General features: G+C 52.1%; 1 protein-coding gene across 1 annotated transcript; it reads right to left on the bottom strand.

Moving 5' to 3' along the window:
• Positions 1–288: 288 nt before the first annotated feature.
• On the bottom strand, positions 289–19,300 carry SPATA48 (spermatogenesis associated 48). Its single transcript, XM_036453701.2, has 9 exons — positions 18,568–19,300; positions 13,124–13,221; positions 11,898–11,974; positions 10,181–10,319; positions 8,509–8,576; positions 7,665–7,706; positions 6,970–7,077; positions 2,271–2,378; positions 289–409 (listed from the first exon to the last, which is right to left on the bottom strand). Exons 1-9 carry the CDS (start codon positions 19,124–19,126, stop codon positions 289–291), a joined length of 1,320 nt encoding a protein of 439 aa, XP_036309594.1. The 5' UTR covers positions 19,127–19,300.
• Between the last annotated feature and the right edge of the window lie 316 nt (positions 19,301–19,616).

The raw sequence follows: 19,616 nt of genomic DNA, 5'->3' as shown, positions 1-19,616 counted from the left end.
CTGGTCAGGAAGGGCCCGGGAGGCTGGGCAGTCCCACGCGACAAGGACTCTTCTCTCAGAGCCTGGCCGCCCACGGCCTCGGGAACCCTCGGCTGTGCTGGGCTGGGCCAGCACGTGCCCCAGGCGCTGCCCCGACCCTCTGCCTGGTCAGAGAAGGGCATGGGACCTCAGCCGCCTTCGGAGGGCACGCGGTCTTTTATTCCACGGGCCCAGCCGGGCCCAGCACAGCCCTCCCACGGCTGAGGGGTACAGTCTCGCTCGCTCGCTCGCTCGCTGGACAGCAGCTCTTTAGTAGCCTACAGTTTGCCTCCTATTATTGAAGGGGTTGCAGGGCTTCACCGTTGTGACCATCTTAGACAGCGGTGCCTGGTGACGGAAGACGGTGACTGCCATGTCTTTCCTCAAGACACTGACGGAGGAGAAAGAAACGAACACATCAAACAAGCACAAAAGACACACCCTCGTCTCCCTCAACTGAAGGTGCCCACATACCAGAGAGAATGTCAGAGAGAAACGGGGAGTTATTAGTCATTGTGTGCACTGTTTCACTTATCACATTACATGCGTTATGTTGCAATCAGTTTTGTTTTTCTAATATATTTCTATTGATTCTAGAGAGGAAGGGAGAAGAGAGACAGAAACATCAATGATGAGAGGGAATCCTGCAGGCCCTACACTGGGGATTGAGCCTGAAACTCGGCATGTGCTCTGACTGGGAATCGAACTGTGACCTGCTAGTTCACAGGTCGATGCTCAACCACTGAGCCACACTGGCCGGGGTGCAATCAGTTGCATTGATTGAGAATCTGTGTCCAGAATTATAGTAGGTGCCAAGAATACAGAAAACCCGGCTAAAAGGAGGGCAGGCTCTCCAGAGGCAGCGGAACAGCCCCAGGCTTCCCAGTCTCTGTGGGGGCTGAGGGAGGAGGGACTCAGAGGGGGCATCTCTGGGCCTGGCGTCCATCTTGTGTGTCATGCTGACTCCCTTCACCCACTGCACCCTCCTCAGCAGCCAGGCCCTCGGCCGAGGCCACTCACGGCGGGGACAGAGATGCGGGTGCCCACGCACAGTGGCACCAGGGCTGCAGGGCTGGCAGTGCCCTCTGGAGACCCAGGGTTTGGCCACGAGGGCCCAGCGGTGGGCTCCCCGGGGCCATGATGCCCTGCCCATGGGCAGTCGGGCCCTGCTCCTGTGAGACCACGGCCAGCCCGAGGGTCCCTGTAGGAGTCATGTCCTGGAGGCCTCCTGTGGCCCCCTAGTGACCACACCTCTCTCACAGCACCGGGAGGTGCCGCTAGTTCTTGCCCCTGTTGGCTGTGAGGTCCTTGCAAACTGGTCTGATTCCTGTGAACTCCAGGCCACACCCACATGGCTGACCCGCAGGAGAGCATGGGCATTAGCCAAGGAGCGCCTGAGCCGATGAGAGGGAGCGGGCCGCGGACTGCACCTGACCCACACCTGCCAGCGCTGCTTTTCCGGGTGACCCGCAGTCCCCGGCAGGTGCTCGGACTCCGTCTGAAGGGCCTGCTAACTTAGCAGTCCCTCTAGGTCTCGGCTACATCCCACTCTCCCCACCCCACACACCGCTGGCTCCAGCACCGCCCGAATGCTCCAGGCACTGCCCCCTGCCGTCTGACTTCCCCAGCAGCTGGCAGCTCTGGGAGGCATGACTGTCTCTGCTCAGCCCCTGGTTCAGTGTGGGAATGTGCGCCCAGAGAGGCCACTCTGTGAGCGTCTGATGGAGGCACTGAGCCGCCTACAGGAGAGGCCCCTTTCCGGAGACCTGCCGTCCGGTGGGCAGACTCTCCCAGCACCGGGCCGCAGCTGCCCGGTGAGCAGCACTCTGTTTCCAAAGCCGGTCATGTGGTGTGGGAGCCGGGCGGCACCCGCTCTCAGAGGCGGGTTTCCCGGGCGGCCATGGCTGCTTCCTCCGCAGCGTAAACAACAGCGTCGGTGGCTCTAACCTCCCGCCTCGTGTTCTCAGCGTGCAGAATGTTTAAAAAGATGGGACTTCCCACGGCGCACTGCCTCCGACGGGAACGCGTGCTGCCCACGCGGAGGCGGAGTCCCCTGCAGCGCGCCCTGCGCTGTGCGGCCTGACGGCGCGGATGGCGGGTGCAGTGGGAGCTCCAGGTGCTCACGGCACAGCAGTGGGGACACGCTTCGTGCCCAGGGGCCGACACCCCGTTCTTCACACCAGGGTGTTGCCTGTCTGAGCCAACTGCTCTGTAATGGCCGGGTCCTGCACACTGAAGGGGGCCGTACTCACCGGCGCACCTCGGAGTCCATCGAGGGGATGGCGGCGGGCACGTGGGAATTTGCCGGGTGGGTGGCTGTGAAATGGCCCTTCCCCATGTACCCTGGGATGTTGGCAGAGCTGCAGGAGGTGAAGAGGGGGGAGAGAGAAGAAGCTGGGCTGTGGTGCAGCCGCGGCACCAGCACACAGTCTCTGGCGCGGTCGGTCGGTGAGGTCGGCAGCTGCTGAGCGGGAGGTGCGGGGGCTCCCAGGGCCGAGAATCTGACCTCAGGTCCAGTTCCCACCGCAGGGAACCCCGTGTCTCCACCCAGTCCCTCCCAGAAGGCTGCTGGGGAACGGAATCGTTTCTTCCTGATAGAAGTGACATAAGTGAATTCTCTATTCCGGACCCGAGTGGCTCCTGTGCCCCCTTCCTGGAACGTCGCACGTGTGCGCCGTGCGGTGTGATCTGCACACGGACCGAACCCCCCACTAGCGTCCCGGGGATTCTCCAGACGCCACAGCCGGAGAGAGGCTGCGGGCTGAGGGCCGCTGCTGGGCAAACCCACAGCAGCCCCTCCCTGTGCAACGGCCCTCCACCGCAGCGCCAGCCCCGCTCAGCCTCTCTCCCGCCTGGGCCTCTCCGGCTGCTCCTCCAGCAGCAGCGCCCGTGCCGGCGGCCTGCGCGCGCTGCCTGCCCTGCGGGGCATCAGCATGAACGGACTGTCCCTCACACCCCCTCACACAGCACCCCTGACACAGCGTCCCTCACATGGCATCTCTCACACCCTGACACACAGCGCCCCTCACACCCCCTCACACAGCACCCCTCACACAGCGCCCCTCACACCCCCTCACACAGCGCCCCTGACACAGCGTCCCTCACATGGCATCTCTCACACCCTGACACACAGCGCCCCTCACACCCCCTCACACAGCGCCCCTCACACCCCTCACACACCGCCCCTCACAGCCCCTCACACCCCCTCACACAGCGCCTCTCACACCCCCTCACACAGCGCCCCTCACACAGCGCCCCTCACACCCCCTCACACAGCACCCCTCACACAGCGCCCCTCACACCCCCTCACACAGAGCCTCTCACACCCCCTCACACTCCCTCACACAGCGCCCCTCACACCCCTCACACAGAGCCTCTCATACCCCCTCACACCCCCTCACACAGCGCCCCTCACACCCCTCACACAGAGCCTCTCATACCCCCTCACACCCCCTCACACAGCGCCCCTCACACCCCCTCACACAGCGCCCCTCACACCCCCTCACACAGCGCCCCTCACAGCCCCTCACACAGCGCCCCTCACACCCCTCACACAGAGCCTCTCACACCCCCTCACACAGAGCCTCTCACACCCCCTCACACAGAGCCTCTCACACCCCCTCACACAGCGCCCCTCACAGCCCCTCACACCCCCTCACACAGCGCCCCTCACACCCCCTCACACAGCGCCCCTCACACCCCCTCACACAGCGCCCCTCACAGCCCCTCACACAGCGCCCCTCACACCCCTCACACAGAGCCTCTCATACCCCTCACACAGAGCCTCTCACACCCCCTCACACAGCGCCCCTCACACCCCCTCACACAGCGCCCCTCACAGCCCCTCACACAGCGCCCCTCACACCCCTCACACAGAGCCTCTCACACCCCCTCACACAGAGCCTCTCACACCCCCTCACACAACGCCCCTCACACCCCCTCACACTCCCTCACACAGCGCCCCTCACACCCCCTCACACAGCGCCCCTCACAGCCCCTCACACCCCCTCACACAGCGCCCCTCACACCCCCTCACACAGCGCCCCTCACACCCCCTCACACAGCGCCCCTCACAGCCCCTCACACCCCTCACCACAGCGCCCCTCACACCCCTCACACAGCGCCCCTCACACCCCCTCACACCCCTCACACCACACGCCCCTCACACCCCCTCACAAGAGCCCTCACACAGCGCCCCTCACACCCCCACACACAGCGCCCCTCACACCCCCACACACAGCGCCCCTCACTATCCCCCTCAACAGCCGCCCCCTCACAGCCCCTCACACGAGCGCCCCCTCACAGCACCTCACCCCCCCGCCCCCTCAGCACCCCCTCACACAGCGCCCCTCACACCCCCACACCCTCACACCCCTCAACAGCCCAGCAGCACCCTCACACCCCTCACACAGCCCCTCACACCCCCTCACACCAGCGCCCCTCACAGCCCCCTCACAGCCCTTACCCCCACAGCGCCCCTCACACACTCCCCTCACACAGCGGCCCCTCACACCCCCTCACACAGCCCCCTCACACCCCCAACACCACAGAGCCCCTCACACCCTCACCAGCGCCACTCACACCCCCTCACACCTCCCCTCACAGCGCCCTCACACCCACCAGAGCCTCTCACACCCCCTCACACAGCGCCCCTCACACCCCTCACACAGAGCCTCTCACACCCCCTCACACAGAGCCTCTCACACCCCCTCACACTCCCTCACACAGCGCCCCTCACACCCCTCACACAGAGCCTCTCATACCCCCTCACACTCCCTCACACAGCGCCCCTCACACCCCCTCACACAGAGCCTCTCACGCCCCTCACACAGCGCCCCTCACACCCCCTCACACAGCGCCCCTCACAGCCCCTCACACAGCGCCCCTCACATCCCCTCACACAGAGCCTCTCACACCCCCTCACACCCCCTCACACAGCGCCCCTCACACCCCCTCACACAGCGCCCCTCACACCCCCTCACACAGAGCCTCTCACACCCCCTCACACAGCGCCCCTCACACCCCCTCACACCCCCTCACACAGCGCCCCTCACACCCCCACACCCTCACACCCCCTCACACAGAGCCTCTCACACAGCGCCCCTCACACCCCCTCACACAGCGCCCCTCACATTGCACCCCTCACACCCCCTCACACAGCGCCTCTCACACCCCCTCACACAGCGCCCCTCACACAGCGCCCCTCACACCCCCACACCCTCACACCCCCTCACACAGAGCCTCTCACACAGCGCCCCTCACACCCCCACACCCTCACACCCCCTCACACAGAGCCTCTCACACAGCGCCCCTCACACCCCCTCACACAGCGCCCCTCACATTGCACCCCTCAGAAAGCCTAGATGAGACTGGGAGGAAGGGCCATGCCCGCTCTGGCAGGATGGAGCCTGCACTCAGCTCCACGCTGACCTGCGCGGGTTTGGCTTCATGAAGGGGCACCGCACGGCACTGCCGTCAGCTCGGTGTGTCCTACAGAACCAGCAGACCGGGTTCGAGACACACACGTGTGTGCTCGTTCCCACGCAGAGCAAGCTCAGCAGGCAGTCTGTGGAGGGGATGCCTGTGGGGAAGGGCAGGCAGGCGGGCAGGCACGCAGTGGGTGGAGGTATTCCTGAGACACTATTCCTCCAGCGAGGCGGGCACAGCACTCACTGATTACTCCGTGTGGAACCAGAACACCACGTTTGTATCTGTATGTATTTCATAACAACGTCGGAAAGCAGTTCTTTGTGAAATGAGGGCCATCCATAAGACAACAGTGAAGATAAATGTTTAAAAAGGTGAAGAATATGTTCAAAATTGAAACCTAAACGAAGGAAGAAACTCTGCAACCTCGCAGGCCCTCTAGTGCCCGAATTGGGTAACTACAGTTCATAGCTTGGGTGCTCTTGCCTGATCTCCTCATTAATTTCCAGGGCAAGGGAAACAGCAAACAAACGTTGAGTCACACAGGCTTTGCACACAGGGAAAGCATCAGCACCCAGAGAGACACTGCGTGGGAGAACATATTCCCCGACGAGCCATCTGACAAGGCTTAGGAGCCTAACTGTATAAAGAACTCCACGCCAAAAACACACACCACACCACCAAACTGAAAAGTGGGCAGAGGACCAAACAGACACCTCTCCAAAGAGGACACACAGATGCTGACAGATGTCTACAACAATAAAGCGTAATGTGCAAATCGGCCAAACGGCCGAGCAGCGGAACCCCCGTCTGGATGATCACGATATGACACCCACTGGTGCCAGCCCAGCCAAAGTGGGTGCTGTGTGATTGGTGGGGGTCCCACCACCGGCCCACGATCGCCTGGCAGAGGGAGGCCCAGGCCGCACACCAGCAGGCTGCAGCGGGTGGGTAGGCCTCCTCTGTAGGGGGATCCATCAGGGGCTTCCAGGCTGTGAGAGGGGTCAGGCCATGCTGAGGAGTGAAGGGACCAAGAAGCACACCTGGGAAGTCCCACCCCAGGCACCGGAGGCAAGTTCAGCACAGGAAACAGCCAGTAAGACTGTGACCCTACACCCTGGCCAGGTGGGCATGGGGACAGCGAGGGGGCCCTTTGTGAAGTGTACGGTTGTCTAGCCACTAAGCTGTCACTGAAACAACATGTAAGCAAGTGGTTGAGGGCCTTAGCATATCATTAGCATATTATACTTTGATTGGCTGAATGGCAACCAGTAGCCTGGGCACTTAACATATTAGGCTTTTATTATCTAGGATGGGAGAATCACCAGCTGGCCCCTCCTCTGGACCCAGCCCCACATCAAGGGCTGAGAGGAGCCTCAGCAACACGCAACCTCCTTTGAACTCAGTCACTCAGGAAAGTCACCTTCCTCCTCAACCCACGTTCAGAGCGATTCCTTCATTTATAATAAAACCACTGCCCACTCCATCCTGAATGATCAAGCATGGGCAGCGACGGGGACTCACCGGCTTGTCTTTGAGTAAAGGACTTTGGAGTTCCGAGGCCGGGCCAGAGATGTGATGTCCCCGTAGGGGTTGTCAATGTCGTCGGGGTTGGTGGACTGCATGTGGCCGCTGGGAGCATGGAAAGAAAAGACGGCAGAGGTTTCTTTCTGAGAAACACGGAAGGAACAGATAAACAGTGTCCTAGCTTCCCCAGGTTATTTGCCAAAATAGATTAAAAAAAACAAAAAACTGACAAAGAAAAAGAAAAAAGGCATGATGATGGAACAATTTGCCTAAAACATAGGGAGAGATTTCTCTTTTTCAGAGTAGGAGTTGCCTGGCTCTTGTGAATGTATGTTTGGACCAGAAAGAGGGGAAGGCTGCCTGTGCTTCTGAGCCCAGAGGCTGTTTCTGCACAACTGACGGCCCATCTGTGGCCCTGGGATGGCCCGTCTTTGGATCCGGGGAGGCGGCCTGGGCAAGGCAGGGTGGGAGCTGCAGAGCTAGCAGGTCCCCGGGAGATGGGAACTGGGCCACCAGCAATGCGCTTTCTGTACTGAAATCTGCGGCACGGCTCTGGAAAGTCCTGACCCTGAGCGGGCGCTGCGCCAGGAAAACGTTAGAATTCTGGGACAGAGCACACGCTGCCAGAGAGAGAGGCACCGCCATGGAGATGTGCAGCTAGTCATTCCCGAACGCGAGGGAACATTACTTACGTGTAGTGAGGAATGTACTTGCTTCTAGAACTGGGACTCACACTTAGGAAAAGAGAAAATACCGCAGCTGAGTTCCTGACATTAATTTACAAAACCTCCACTTGTTACAGTATTTCTTCCTCAAATAAAGCAAAGTTTTCAGAGCCCTCTGGGAATTGGCCTCTACAAGCCTGCAATGTGAAATAGGACCCCTTAAAGTTGTAGCTGTCAGCGAGAATCAAACACTGAACACTGCTCCCTGCTCAGGGACATGTCTGTGCCGACGCCATGACCCAGTGCCGGCCATGACCCAGTGCCGACCATGACCCCATGCCAACGCCATGACCCAGTGCCGACGCCATGACCCAGTGCCGACGCCATGACCCAGTGCCGACGCGAACCGCCCCACGCGTCTTCCTTTGGCTCTAGGCTCCCTCGTGATCACACAGGGGCTGCGGTTGTAGTGGGAACCAAAATAAAGCGGCTTTCCAAGGCAGAGGGCCACCTTTTAGACTAAAAGATTGCCCGTGTGGGAGGATGTGTGATAAGCCATCGTCTTTAGCATTACTAGAACCCTAAAGAAGACGATGACAGTTTGATAAAATGATGTCTGACCCCCGGAGCTCACAGGCGCGGCCACATGGGATGCTCGGTGGCTTTCGGGGCGCTCTGAGCTAGGTGGTGCTGCCTGAGCAGTCCCGCCTGCAGGGGTAAGAGGCAGCGCCAGGAGGCAGCGGCCTGAGCATCTGCTCGGGATAGAGTGTGCGTGCTGCTGGGATGGCCTCCCCAGGGGCTAGGTGTCAACTCTTGGTAAACAGGCGATGGTGGGAGACCTGGGGGGAGCAGAGTAGAAGATAGAACTTACAAATTAATTGGTCTCGCTGGCACCGAGAAAGATCTTGTTTGAAATCTGTCCCAGAGTCCACCGACCATCTAAAACCATCAGAACGGGACACACACACTTAGAGCACAAATCACTGTAAGTCACAGCACATAAGCTCCATTTCACCTGCTGTAGCTCCTCAAACGCTAGCCCAGCGGCCGGCACTGGCCCGCCACCCCAGAGGCAGGCCCAGGCTCCCCAGGAAAGCATCCCCAGCTCCCTCACAGCTTGGCGGGCTCCAGAGCCACTCGTGGTCTCAGCCCCATATGCCAGCTGTTTTCTCACCGCTGGGACCGGCAAAGCCCTGGGGAAGGTCTGGCTGAGGTGGTCCCCCAAAGACTGGGCTGACTTGGATCCACCTCCGGGCCCGCTCTGCAGCCCAGCTGGTCTCCCCGTCCCACCCAGCCCCGGCCTCAGCGTGGACCCGCACCATGCAGGAAGGACTTTGGATGGCAGTATAATTTAACACTGTTATCTGTAATAAAATGACCCAGATATAATACTTCCATGTAGTTGAGAAATCCTTAAAAAAATAGTGATATGTTAGACACTTTCTTTTGTCCTTTAATTGAACTGAATTTCTATATGGAAATCCCCTGATGAGACCGTATTAAAGCTGTTTTCCTCACTTATTATCTTTTCCTCTGTAAAAGCTGAAGGAGTTTTACAAGACAATGTGGGCTGCATAACCTGTGGCTGGGAACCTCTGAGGATCCACGGCGAGGATTGGACTTCAGTGTCACTGGTCCCCTCCAGTCCCATGGACTTGATGTGCACAAGTTAAACCTCCATGGCGAGCACAGAAATGAGGGCGGGACAGGCGAGGGCGCCTGGAAGAGGGCTGCTGGGAGGCTTCAGGTGGTAAACCTGGCGGGCCCGTGGGATTTGGCCTGGAAGAGCCAGCCATGATGGCGGTGGAACACCGTGTGCAGTGGACAGGCTGAGGAAGGGCGTGGACTGAGGTCTGAGGGCCAGCACAGGCTACACTGATGGATGATGGAGGGCGAGTGGGCCGGGCTGGAGGAGGCCCAGGCCAGAGGAGGCCAGGAGGAGCAGGAGATATGGACTGAGGAGGCTGGGGGCGAGTGAGGGAGACCCCTGCAGGTCAGGGGGACAGACTCACTTAGTGCAAAGTGCTGGCTCCATGGGTGGAGTACCAGGAAGAGGGCCACACTGCGGGAGGGGCTCCCAGGCTGTGGCGGGGCCACCACATCCCCGGGATGGACCCAGAGCTGAGAAAAGATGGGCCGTCTCCATGGACACCGAGGCGGGCTCTGTGTCCCGGGCTCAGGACACCCATGCTGCCTTCGCCCTGTTCCGGGTAAGTGCCCCCTCAGCAGGTCCTCTGAGGCACAGTGGTCACTTCTGTGTCCTCGCCACTGACGCCTCCTTTTCCCATTTCTAAAATGAACACTGTCCATGCAAATGACTTCTGAGAAAGGGGCAGTCTAAAACAAAACATCTAAAATATAACACAGATGATATTAAAGTACTTGAGCTTATTGATAACTTCTATGATTATGGCACTTTCAACCCATATGTGTATAGATTTATTTGTCCTTCGCATAATGCTTAGCAATAAAGTAAGTGTTACTGTTGCGCGCAGTCTCGGAGTTCCCCCGAGTCATGAGACACTGCCCCCGCGGGCCCTGACCTGAGTTAACGCTGGGGCCGGCTCGTATCTTTTCTGTGTGAAGCACTGTGAGACCACGTCGGCAGCTCTTTCCACGGTTGTCGCCTCTGGATCGAGTTTTGGTGCCAGCATGTCGTCCCAGGGAACGCTTTCATAAGCTCTATGAAAGTATTGAATGATCGCATTTTATGAAAAACACGTGTTCCATTGGTAGAGTGCACCACGATATCATACGTTGTCTAGGCAGAATTCTAAGGTGCCCCCCAAATTCCTGCCCCCACTATATATGCCAAGGAATATCACCCTCAGGTGTGGGCGGAGCAAGTGGGTGTGGTGGCAGCTGCATATGGCAAAAGGGATTGTGCACATGAAATCAGGGTCCCTAATCAGTTGAGTTTGAGTTCATCCAAAGGGAGATGATTCCAGATGGGTCTGATCCAAACTGGTGAGTCCTAACAAGAGACAAAACCGCCGCAGACACACCAGTGTCCTGAGACAACCCTGCGGTCCCTCGGCTGCGGGGAGCTGAATTCTGCTGAGATCGTGTGGGTCCTGAGCTGCCAGCCTGAGCGACCCGGGAGGCTGAGGACACAGCCGTGGCTGACACTGGACCCAGGCTGAGGATGTGAGCCCGGAACCAGGGGTGCCTGGACTCTGCACAGAGGGTGCCAGCAGAAATGGGAGGCTTCCAGGTGCTCCACCTGTGGCCGTCTGTTCCCCGCAGTGAACCTCACACACACTTGCACATGCCAAGCAGTTTGGGGAAAGCAGCCATGACGCAGAGGCCGGGCTCCAGCCCTCCACCTGTCTCAGGGCACCTCCCTGTGGGCCCTCACCCAGGCATGTGCCTTACGTACCCATCTGCACACCATGACTCAGAGATATTTCCCAGCCAGGCCTCTCCCAGACCCCCAATCAGTGCGCCGTTGCCTAACTGACAGCCACGTGGATGTCCAATGAGCATCTCAGTTTGGCATGTCCATCCAGGCACAGGAGGCTTCCCGCCACACCTGCTGCATCTGTGTTCACGTGTGAAGTGATGGTGTGTTCACTACGCCCAATTGCTCAGCTCAGCCCAAGGGCTCATCCCTGACTCCTCTTCCTTCAGACCCACCATCTCCTCTCTGGGCAGTGCTGGCTCTACCCTCCACACAGCCAGGGCCAGCTGCCACCTGCACCCTCAGCACCCTGCCGGAGCCCCTGCTGTTTGTGTGCCGGGTGACAGCATCTCCTTTCATCTTTCCGTAGACTTCTCTCTATGGTGGGAGCTATTTACTTATCGTGCTTGTTGCTTATAGTGTAGAATCAGCTCTTTGAGATGGGAGAGATTTGCTTTAGTCACTGAGGAATCTCACAGTTTGGGGAATAGACACATAGTAGGTCCACCATGCATTTTTTAAATGAGTAAATGAATTCTGCGTCAAGCTTTCCCTGCTGCTGCTTTCTAAGATGCTGCACTCATCCTCTCTCTCTCTCTCTCTCTCTCTCTCTCTCTCTCTCTCTCTCTCTCTCTCTCAGTATTTCCATTCTGTTTTGGTTTTCCTTTTTTAGTAAACATAGGGTTCTTTAGATTCCTCCTTGACCTGTTTAAGTTAACAATAAGGCAAGTAACTAAATATCTGGGTCTAATGTTTTCTGAATTTCTCATAGGATTCAGGATAATGTAGACACAAAGGGGCTATATTATTAAGTATAAAATAAAGTTTTAAATCAAAATTCTATTTGAAAAAGTTCTTACTTTTGTGTTGAGGACTTATAAAACATGTCCTTTGCATCACATTTCTTGCTTGGTTGTGAAGGTGGCTCTCCGTCCTCCTAGAAGGCATGGATAGAAAACAGACCAGACGTAATGGGGATGGAAATGTCCTCAGCCACCAGCTCCCTTTCCCTTTCTCCACTTTTCTTATCTGACAGCATCTTTAGGGTCAACAAGCACACGCCTCCCAGCTTTCCTCTACGACCTGGAAAATTCACACTTTGTATATATTCTCCTAATGATTAAGTTAAAACTTACAAAGATGGATATTAAAGTTAACATAAAGTCAGATTTTTATGAGGAAGCTCCTGAATTTTTAATGTTGGCAAATAGTGTTTAATTCCATAAAATTACAACATTTACAAGTCTTCTCCATCTTGTCTAACAATGCAAGCACATTAGTTCTGAAACATCACCCTCTTCCTATCACCCTTCTTATTTTGTAAAAATTAATTAACTGTTGTTGTAACCATTGCTGTTACCGTCTGTGGTGGTTCCCGTTACTCAGACTCACCACCACGTGTACCACCGCTGCCTGCTCTTGTTCCTGGGTCCTCCTTGGTTTGCCCACCTGGGTCTGGGTTCTGTTCTCTTCACTAAAGTCCAATGTTCAGTAATTCCTCCAAGGATATCAACTTCCTCTAGCCCTATTTTTTAACTCATCTTCATGTTTGAATAATGTGCTAGGCAGGTTTAGAGGTCTAAGTTAATGGATGTGATTGTTTAACAACAATACGCCTCATTGATTTTGGACTGTATTGTTCACTGACTTTGGACTGCACTCAGTTAGGATATCTGTATTGGTTTTTCTACAGTTTCAAGATAATTTGTTTAGGAGAGGCTAGAGCTCTGTTCTTTTGTTCTCAGACTTGTTATGCTTCTTCAGTCTGAGAATCATGTCCTCCGAGCTGGTGGCTGTCAGCCATGGGCGTCCATCACTCCTTGCTACTGGAGGAGGTGCACTTGCCAGCGACGGGGGTCTGGCTTGGGCACTATCAGCCTCGAGAACCCAGTCCTCCCCTAAAGTATGGCTGTGGGGATGGCACAGATAATGCCAGACGCACAGCGATTATGAACGTCTGCACAGTGCCTGGTACGTAAGTGTATTTTACAAGTGGTAGCTATTTAGGCTCGAATTACAAACAACACAGACAATGAATTAAATGAGTTAGGAACACTGTACTGCACTCCCCGGTAAGAAACCTTACTTTACAGGCTACTTCCTTGTCGAACATGTACTTGTGCGTGACTGAGCTCCGTCCATGCCGCAGCTGCGAAGGAGTGACTCTCACCGCGCTGGTCCAGCCTGAAAGCAAACATGACAGGCTTTCCCGTGACCTGCAGCAAACACCTCTTCTTCCACCAGAACTACTCCTGTGAGGACGCTCAAATGGGTGCTGTGAATCAACTTTTCAGTGGATTATCTAACAATTTTTCTCATCAGTGAGAACAGAATAGCTCTGAAATTTACATGTTAGGATTGTTATAATAGTGTAGAATTGTTTGATATTTATTCCTCATTATTGGGAACTTAGAAATTGAGACAAATGAAAATACACAACCTAACAAAAGTCACGGGACTTAGCAAAAGTAGCCTTGACAGAGAAATTCATAGGCATAAACCCTGATATTATAGAAGAGAGCTCTCAAACCAACAACCTTTATTTACACCTTATAGAGCTAGAAAAACAACAAACTAAACCCAAAGCGAGCAGAAGGAAGGAAATAATGAAGATTAGAGCATAGATACAAAATAGAGAAAATTAATGAAAGCAAAAGTTGGTTCTTTGAAAAGATAAAAAATTGACAATTAGCTAGCTTGATAAGAGAGAAAAAAGACTCAAGTAAAATCACAAATAAGGAAACATTACAACTGATTTTACAGAAATAAAAATAATTATAAGAAACTAGAGGCCTGGTGCATGAAACTTGTGCAGGGGCAGGGTCCCTATGCCTGGCTGGCGGTCGAAGCACGAGTGTCTGGCATGGAAGGGCAGGTCCCCCAGGCCTCCATGCACCCCTCCACTTGAGTCACAGGCGCCTGAGTCCCCACTCAGAGATGTGGTGAGTGTGGCTGAATGCTGCAGGCGGAGGCTGCCCAGCGGCGCCGCACAAAAGCCAGGCGGGCAGTGCACTCTCTCCAGGCCAGCCTCGCAGACTGGCTCCTGTGCAAACACATGGGGAGCCCAACCAGCACCTATGGTCCAGCGGCTGTGGCCCAGCTCACCCGGAGGAGGCTGTGCGGTGCGGGGCAGGCTCCTTGTGGGTGCACAGCACCTGAGCATGGGGCTTCTCTGGAGCACAAGGCCTGGCATCCTGGGAGAGGGTAGCAAGGGGAGTGAGAGTGAGCTCAGTGGATACCCCACATTCTCATCTCACCTCCATCCCCATCATCCCAGCCCCCAGGTAGCTGGAGAGGGGTCACAGTGCATCGCCAACACCTGCCATGTTCCACACCACCCCTGGTGGTCAGCTCACATCACAGTGAGCAATTGAACTCCTGGTCAAGGGCACAATTTGCATATTAGGCTTTTGTTGTATAGGATTACTATGAACAAAATAACTATATGGAATTACTGTACACCGACAAATTACTAGGACCACACAACCTACCCAGACTGAATCATGAAAAATCAGAAAATATGAGCAGACCTGTAACTTTTAAGGAATCTGACTCAGTAATTAAATACCTACCCACAAAGAAAAGCTCAGGACCAGACGGTGCCACTGGTGAATTCTGCAAAATGTTTGAAGAAGAATTAATGCTAGTCCTCGCCAGGCTCTTCTAAGAAAAATGAATGAGGAGGGAACACTTCCAAACTTATTCTATGAAGCCGACATTACAGGGATGCAAAAGCCAGGCCTTACCCCCTACTAAACACTGATGCAGAATCCTCTACAAAATACTACGAAGAGAATTTAAGGGCACACCAAGAGGATTACACACCATGACCAAGTGGGTTTTATGCCTTGAATGCAAGAAATTGGAATTCTGCACTATTGGTGGGATTGTAAATGTGGCAGCTGCTATGATAAACAGGGTGGTAGTTCCTGAAAAACAAAAACAAAACAAAAAACAAACAAACCATGGGATTGAGCAATTCCACTCCTGGGTGCTTATTGAAAATGAAAGCAGGTTCTTGAAGAGATATTTTTACACGTGTGTTCACAGCAGCATTGTTTGCAATAGCCCAAAGGTGAAGCAACCCAAGTGTCCATTGATGAATGAATAGATACAAAAAATAGTATATGCCTAAAATGGAAAAGTACTCAGCTTTAAAAGGGAAGAAAATTCTGACACATGCTAATACATGGACATTGTTGTCCATGATGACATTATGCTAAGTGAAATATGCCAGTCACAGAAAGACAAATACTCTATGATTCTACATATATGATGTATTCAGAGGAGTCAAATTCATTGAGACAGAAAGCAAAATTCTGGGTTCCAGGTTTAGGAGGAGGGGAGAACTAGGGTTTAATGGGTAAGAGTTTCAGTTTTACAAAAAGTCATGGAGATGTATTGTGGTAATGGTTACACAATGCTGTACTTATTACCAATTAACTATATGCATTTAGAAATGGCTGATAGCTGCGATGGGCATCATAGTGCAGGTCTTATGGTAGTGCACTCTGGTTGCTGGCTTTAGAGAGATACAGATATAGGTATAGATATTAGGATGCTGAAGGTAGGAAAATCACAGAGGTTGCAATAGGCAACCTCTTTTTTGTCTGTGACAAGGGTGACATGTCATCTGTTGTAATGAGAACAAAGAGACCAACCAATAAAGGTTTGAATATGCTTAGTATAAGTTTGGAATACCTGACTGGTGCATAAGAAAGAAAGCCAACTCTGAACAAAAAGGAACTACTGCATCAGTTAAATGTCTAGACAAATTTGGAATTGGGCAAGAAGTCAGCCATCTAATCTTTTATGATTTGGCTTTGGTATTTATGAAAACCCACTGGAAAGCATACTGGGCTGTGATACAATTAATTCTGAGAAGATGTCCTTATTAGAATGCATTAGGAATCACATGTATTTAGGTTTGCTAAAAACTGAGAGTACTTATTTATAAATAATGACTATTTCCAGGATCTACAAAGTCATTGAAAGCCTAGGACAAATTATAATGAAACCAATCCCTGAACTCCTTGTATTATTCTTTGAAAATGTTAATAGCTAATAATAATTAATGCTATTAACTGAATGCTTTACCACATTTCAGAAATTATGCTAAATATTTTACATGTTAACTTATTATTTCTTACACTTTATAAGAAAAGTATTATTGCCAATTTAAGTGTAAAGTGACTGAAAACTCTATAGACTTTGCTTAACTTTATAATATCTAACATTTATTGGTTCCTTCCTTAATGTCAGACATGTTTACATGAATTACACTAAATGACCCTCACTATAATCTAATGAAGTATTTTTTCTAGCATGTGAACTTATTTTACAAATAAGGATACATGGACAGAAAGAGATTAGTAACCAGCGCAAGGTCATAGTGAAAGTGAGCTTTGTGCCTGGCAATGAGCCCAGACTGTCTAGCCCTCTGAATTCTGTTGCACTGCTGCCAGTAGCACAATATGGAGGCTAGGTGAACTTTGTGCTTGGTTCTGAGATGCTTGTACAACCTCTGTTAACCCTATTTTAGTCGGAAATTAGCTTTAATAAACTATTTCTTAAACTTGTCATTTGTTGGAAAAGAGTTCTTAGAAAAACTTACAGAAACAGCCCATCCTGAGGCTGGGGCTTCGGCTCACAAGAGAAGCGGCACACGTGCCCTCCATGGGACCACTAAGGAAGACTCCTCGACAACGAAAACTATTACACACTGAAACGTTAGCGAAAGCTTGCGCTCCAGGCCTTGCTGACAGGCCAGGGTAGTTGCTCCTTCAGAATCAGTGCAACATGCTGTCTGATGGGCCTGAACTCACCAATGGTCTTACTTAAGATAATTCTGCACCTTAGATAGTATTTGATTCTTAGTAATACTGTTCTTCCCTAAGTAGTATTTCCAATGGATCGTAAAATAATTATTCCTTAAAAACTGGTAGTTGAACCTTATTTACACTCTTAATATGAAAATCCCAAACCCAGGCATTTCCCTAAGCCCCCTGCTAAGTCAACAACTGGAGTAATATTAAAAGCATAATTCTTATCCTGTGCTATTAGCATACATTCCCAAATTGCTCTTTTTGGTTCAAAATCGGGGACCTGGAGGGTATGGCTCGGCAGTGTGATATTGTGGCTTTATTTCTATTCCCTTTTTTCTTACCTCTTTTCTGGTCTCAATTAATTATGGCTTCTCTCCATGCAGTGTCACGAACCATGACTCCCCACTGCTCCATCATATGCTGCTGCCTCTGTCCCTCCCCACTGCCTGCTTAGGCCTCTGGTCCAAGCTGGTAGAGAGGAGAAGCAGTGCGAGGCTGATGCAGCCTCTTGTGCTAGAGGAAGCTGAGCATCTCTTAATGCAGTGTTTGGCCATTTCCTTTCCACATGCTCAAAAATGTTAGTCTCTTTGCACTTCCTTCTACCAGACACACTTCCACACAGGACTATTTCCTGGGCTTTCCTTTGAAGCTGTCAGCACTGCTGGCCAGGCTGGTGACATTCACTCCCTGTGAGCACTTACAGAAGGCATGGCTGTCAGTAGGTTCACCAATTGTGTCCCCAGAGCTGTGTGAAGCTGTTTCTGAAGGGGTTGCTTCTCAGCTCCTATTCTTATCAGATGCCAAATTTAACGTCAACTGCTTTCCCATTCCATTTCAGTCCCTGTAACCTAACTCTTACATAACCATCAGATTTACTTTTTCCAGAAAGATAATGAGGCATGCTCAATTATCAAAGTCAAATATAATTTGCCTCATGGTACAATTAGGTTATCTATCCTATATGATAAAAGCCAATATGCTAAGTGTCTGACTATTCAACCAGTTGCTATGATGCGCACTAACCACAAGGGGGCAGATGCTCTGACCAGTAGGTTAGCTTGCTGCTGGGGTCTGATTGACCGAAACTGGGCAAAATAGGCTGGAGATGCCCTGTACCCCTCCCAGAACCTCACCTCAGCCTCAATCGCGCACTGGTGGGGTTCTTCAGCTTGCCCTGCACCCTCTCACAATCTGGAACCCCTCAGGGGATGTCAGAGAGCTGGTTTCAGCTCAATCCCTGCAGGCCAGGCTTGAGGGACCCCACTGGTGCAAGAATCCGTGCACTGGGCCTCTAGTATTTATATAATAAACTAGAGGCCTGATGTACAAAATTCGTGGAAAGGGCTCGGTCCTCATAGCCCTGGCTTCGTCCGGAAGGTCATCTGGAATGATGTCTGGGAGGTTGTTCAACTGTCCGGTCTAATTAGCATATTATTTTTTTATTATTATAGATTACCTGATATGTAATTTGTGTTGGTCACTTATACTAATGAATCCACTTTTAAATACCAAATATTATTTTATAGTTTTATGAAAGGCTTATCATTTTTACTTTTTCCTTGCAATTTTCAATTTAAAAATAAGATTTTCTTATTTAGTTCTTTATAACTTTATATTAAACTATCTACTGAATAATGAATCTTATATCCATGCTCTTTCTCCTTGGTTTCAATGTTTAAAAATTATAAAGCCAATGTCACTTTACCTCCAAGTCTTGCTCTGATGGAAGTATCTGATGTTGCCCTGGAATTCCATTTTCTGTCTTGTTTTAGTTCTTCTAATAAAATTTTTTGCCTTTTTAGCGTCGTTTGAAATCCCGCACTTGGCCTGGGAACTCGATGCTGAGGTTTCACGTCACTAAAACTCACCAGACTTGGGATGGTTCTGCCAACGCCAGGCTTTAACTCAGCATCGCCACCAGGACTCATGAACCCTGAACAGGGATCACCTAAGGCTACATCATCACGGAGTGGAAATAATGGGTAATCTGGCCCAAATGGCGGGGGGTAAGGGCAGTGTAAGTGATAGTCTGGTAAGGATGAAGGGGGATAAGGGTGAAATTTAAGAAAAGTAGGGTTGCCTTTCTTTTCCATTCTAGCAAAGTCATGTCTGTCCTCAATTCCTCTCACAAAAGGCATGTTCATTTTTCTTAAGAGATTATAGTAGTGTGGGTAATCTGCACTCTCAACAGTCTTTGTTCCTGAAAGAATAGACCGTTCAGAGATACTTATCTTTCCAGGTGTGTACTGTGAATGTATATCCATGGCTTTTCTTAGAATATTGGATGACTGTAAATAAGGTATTTCTGATGGCTCCTTTCTCTTTAACAATAAAACATGTATGTCCAATAGTTGAGAACTCGTTAATTTATCATTACAGTATTGACTTGACTTTCTAAATGTCGACAAGGTGGGTTTTCCTTTTTTTTTTTTTTCTTTTTAAGGTAAGTATTTTTTCTTGACCAAAGGAGTATAGGTCAGAAACAAACCAGGGCAGAAAAAACAAATAGAACATAGCCCTTGTTGCTTAGCAACAGCTAGAACGCTGACCCCCGGGTCACTCATGTCTTCCCATGAAAGGTGATAATACACATGGTCATTAGGCGCTTTGTCTTCCGTTGCTGGAAGCTTCGTTCTTGAATGTATGTGCACCAGCTGAACTGAATGCATTTCTGTAGACTCTGTTCCGACTGAGTAACCCTTCTGCAGGGAAGCAGAGCATCCTTCTCTCCCACATGCAGTGGCTCACAGGGGC

Source organism: Pipistrellus kuhlii, unplaced genomic scaffold, assembly GCF_014108245.1.
Source record: "Pipistrellus kuhlii isolate mPipKuh1 unplaced genomic scaffold, mPipKuh1.p scaffold_m20_p_26, whole genome shotgun sequence".
NCBI classification, from domain to species: Eukaryota; Metazoa; Chordata; class Mammalia; order Chiroptera; family Vespertilionidae; genus Pipistrellus; species Pipistrellus kuhlii.
The sequence above is the reverse complement of the archived record's forward strand: the minus strand, read 5'-3'. Positions and strand labels throughout refer to the sequence as shown.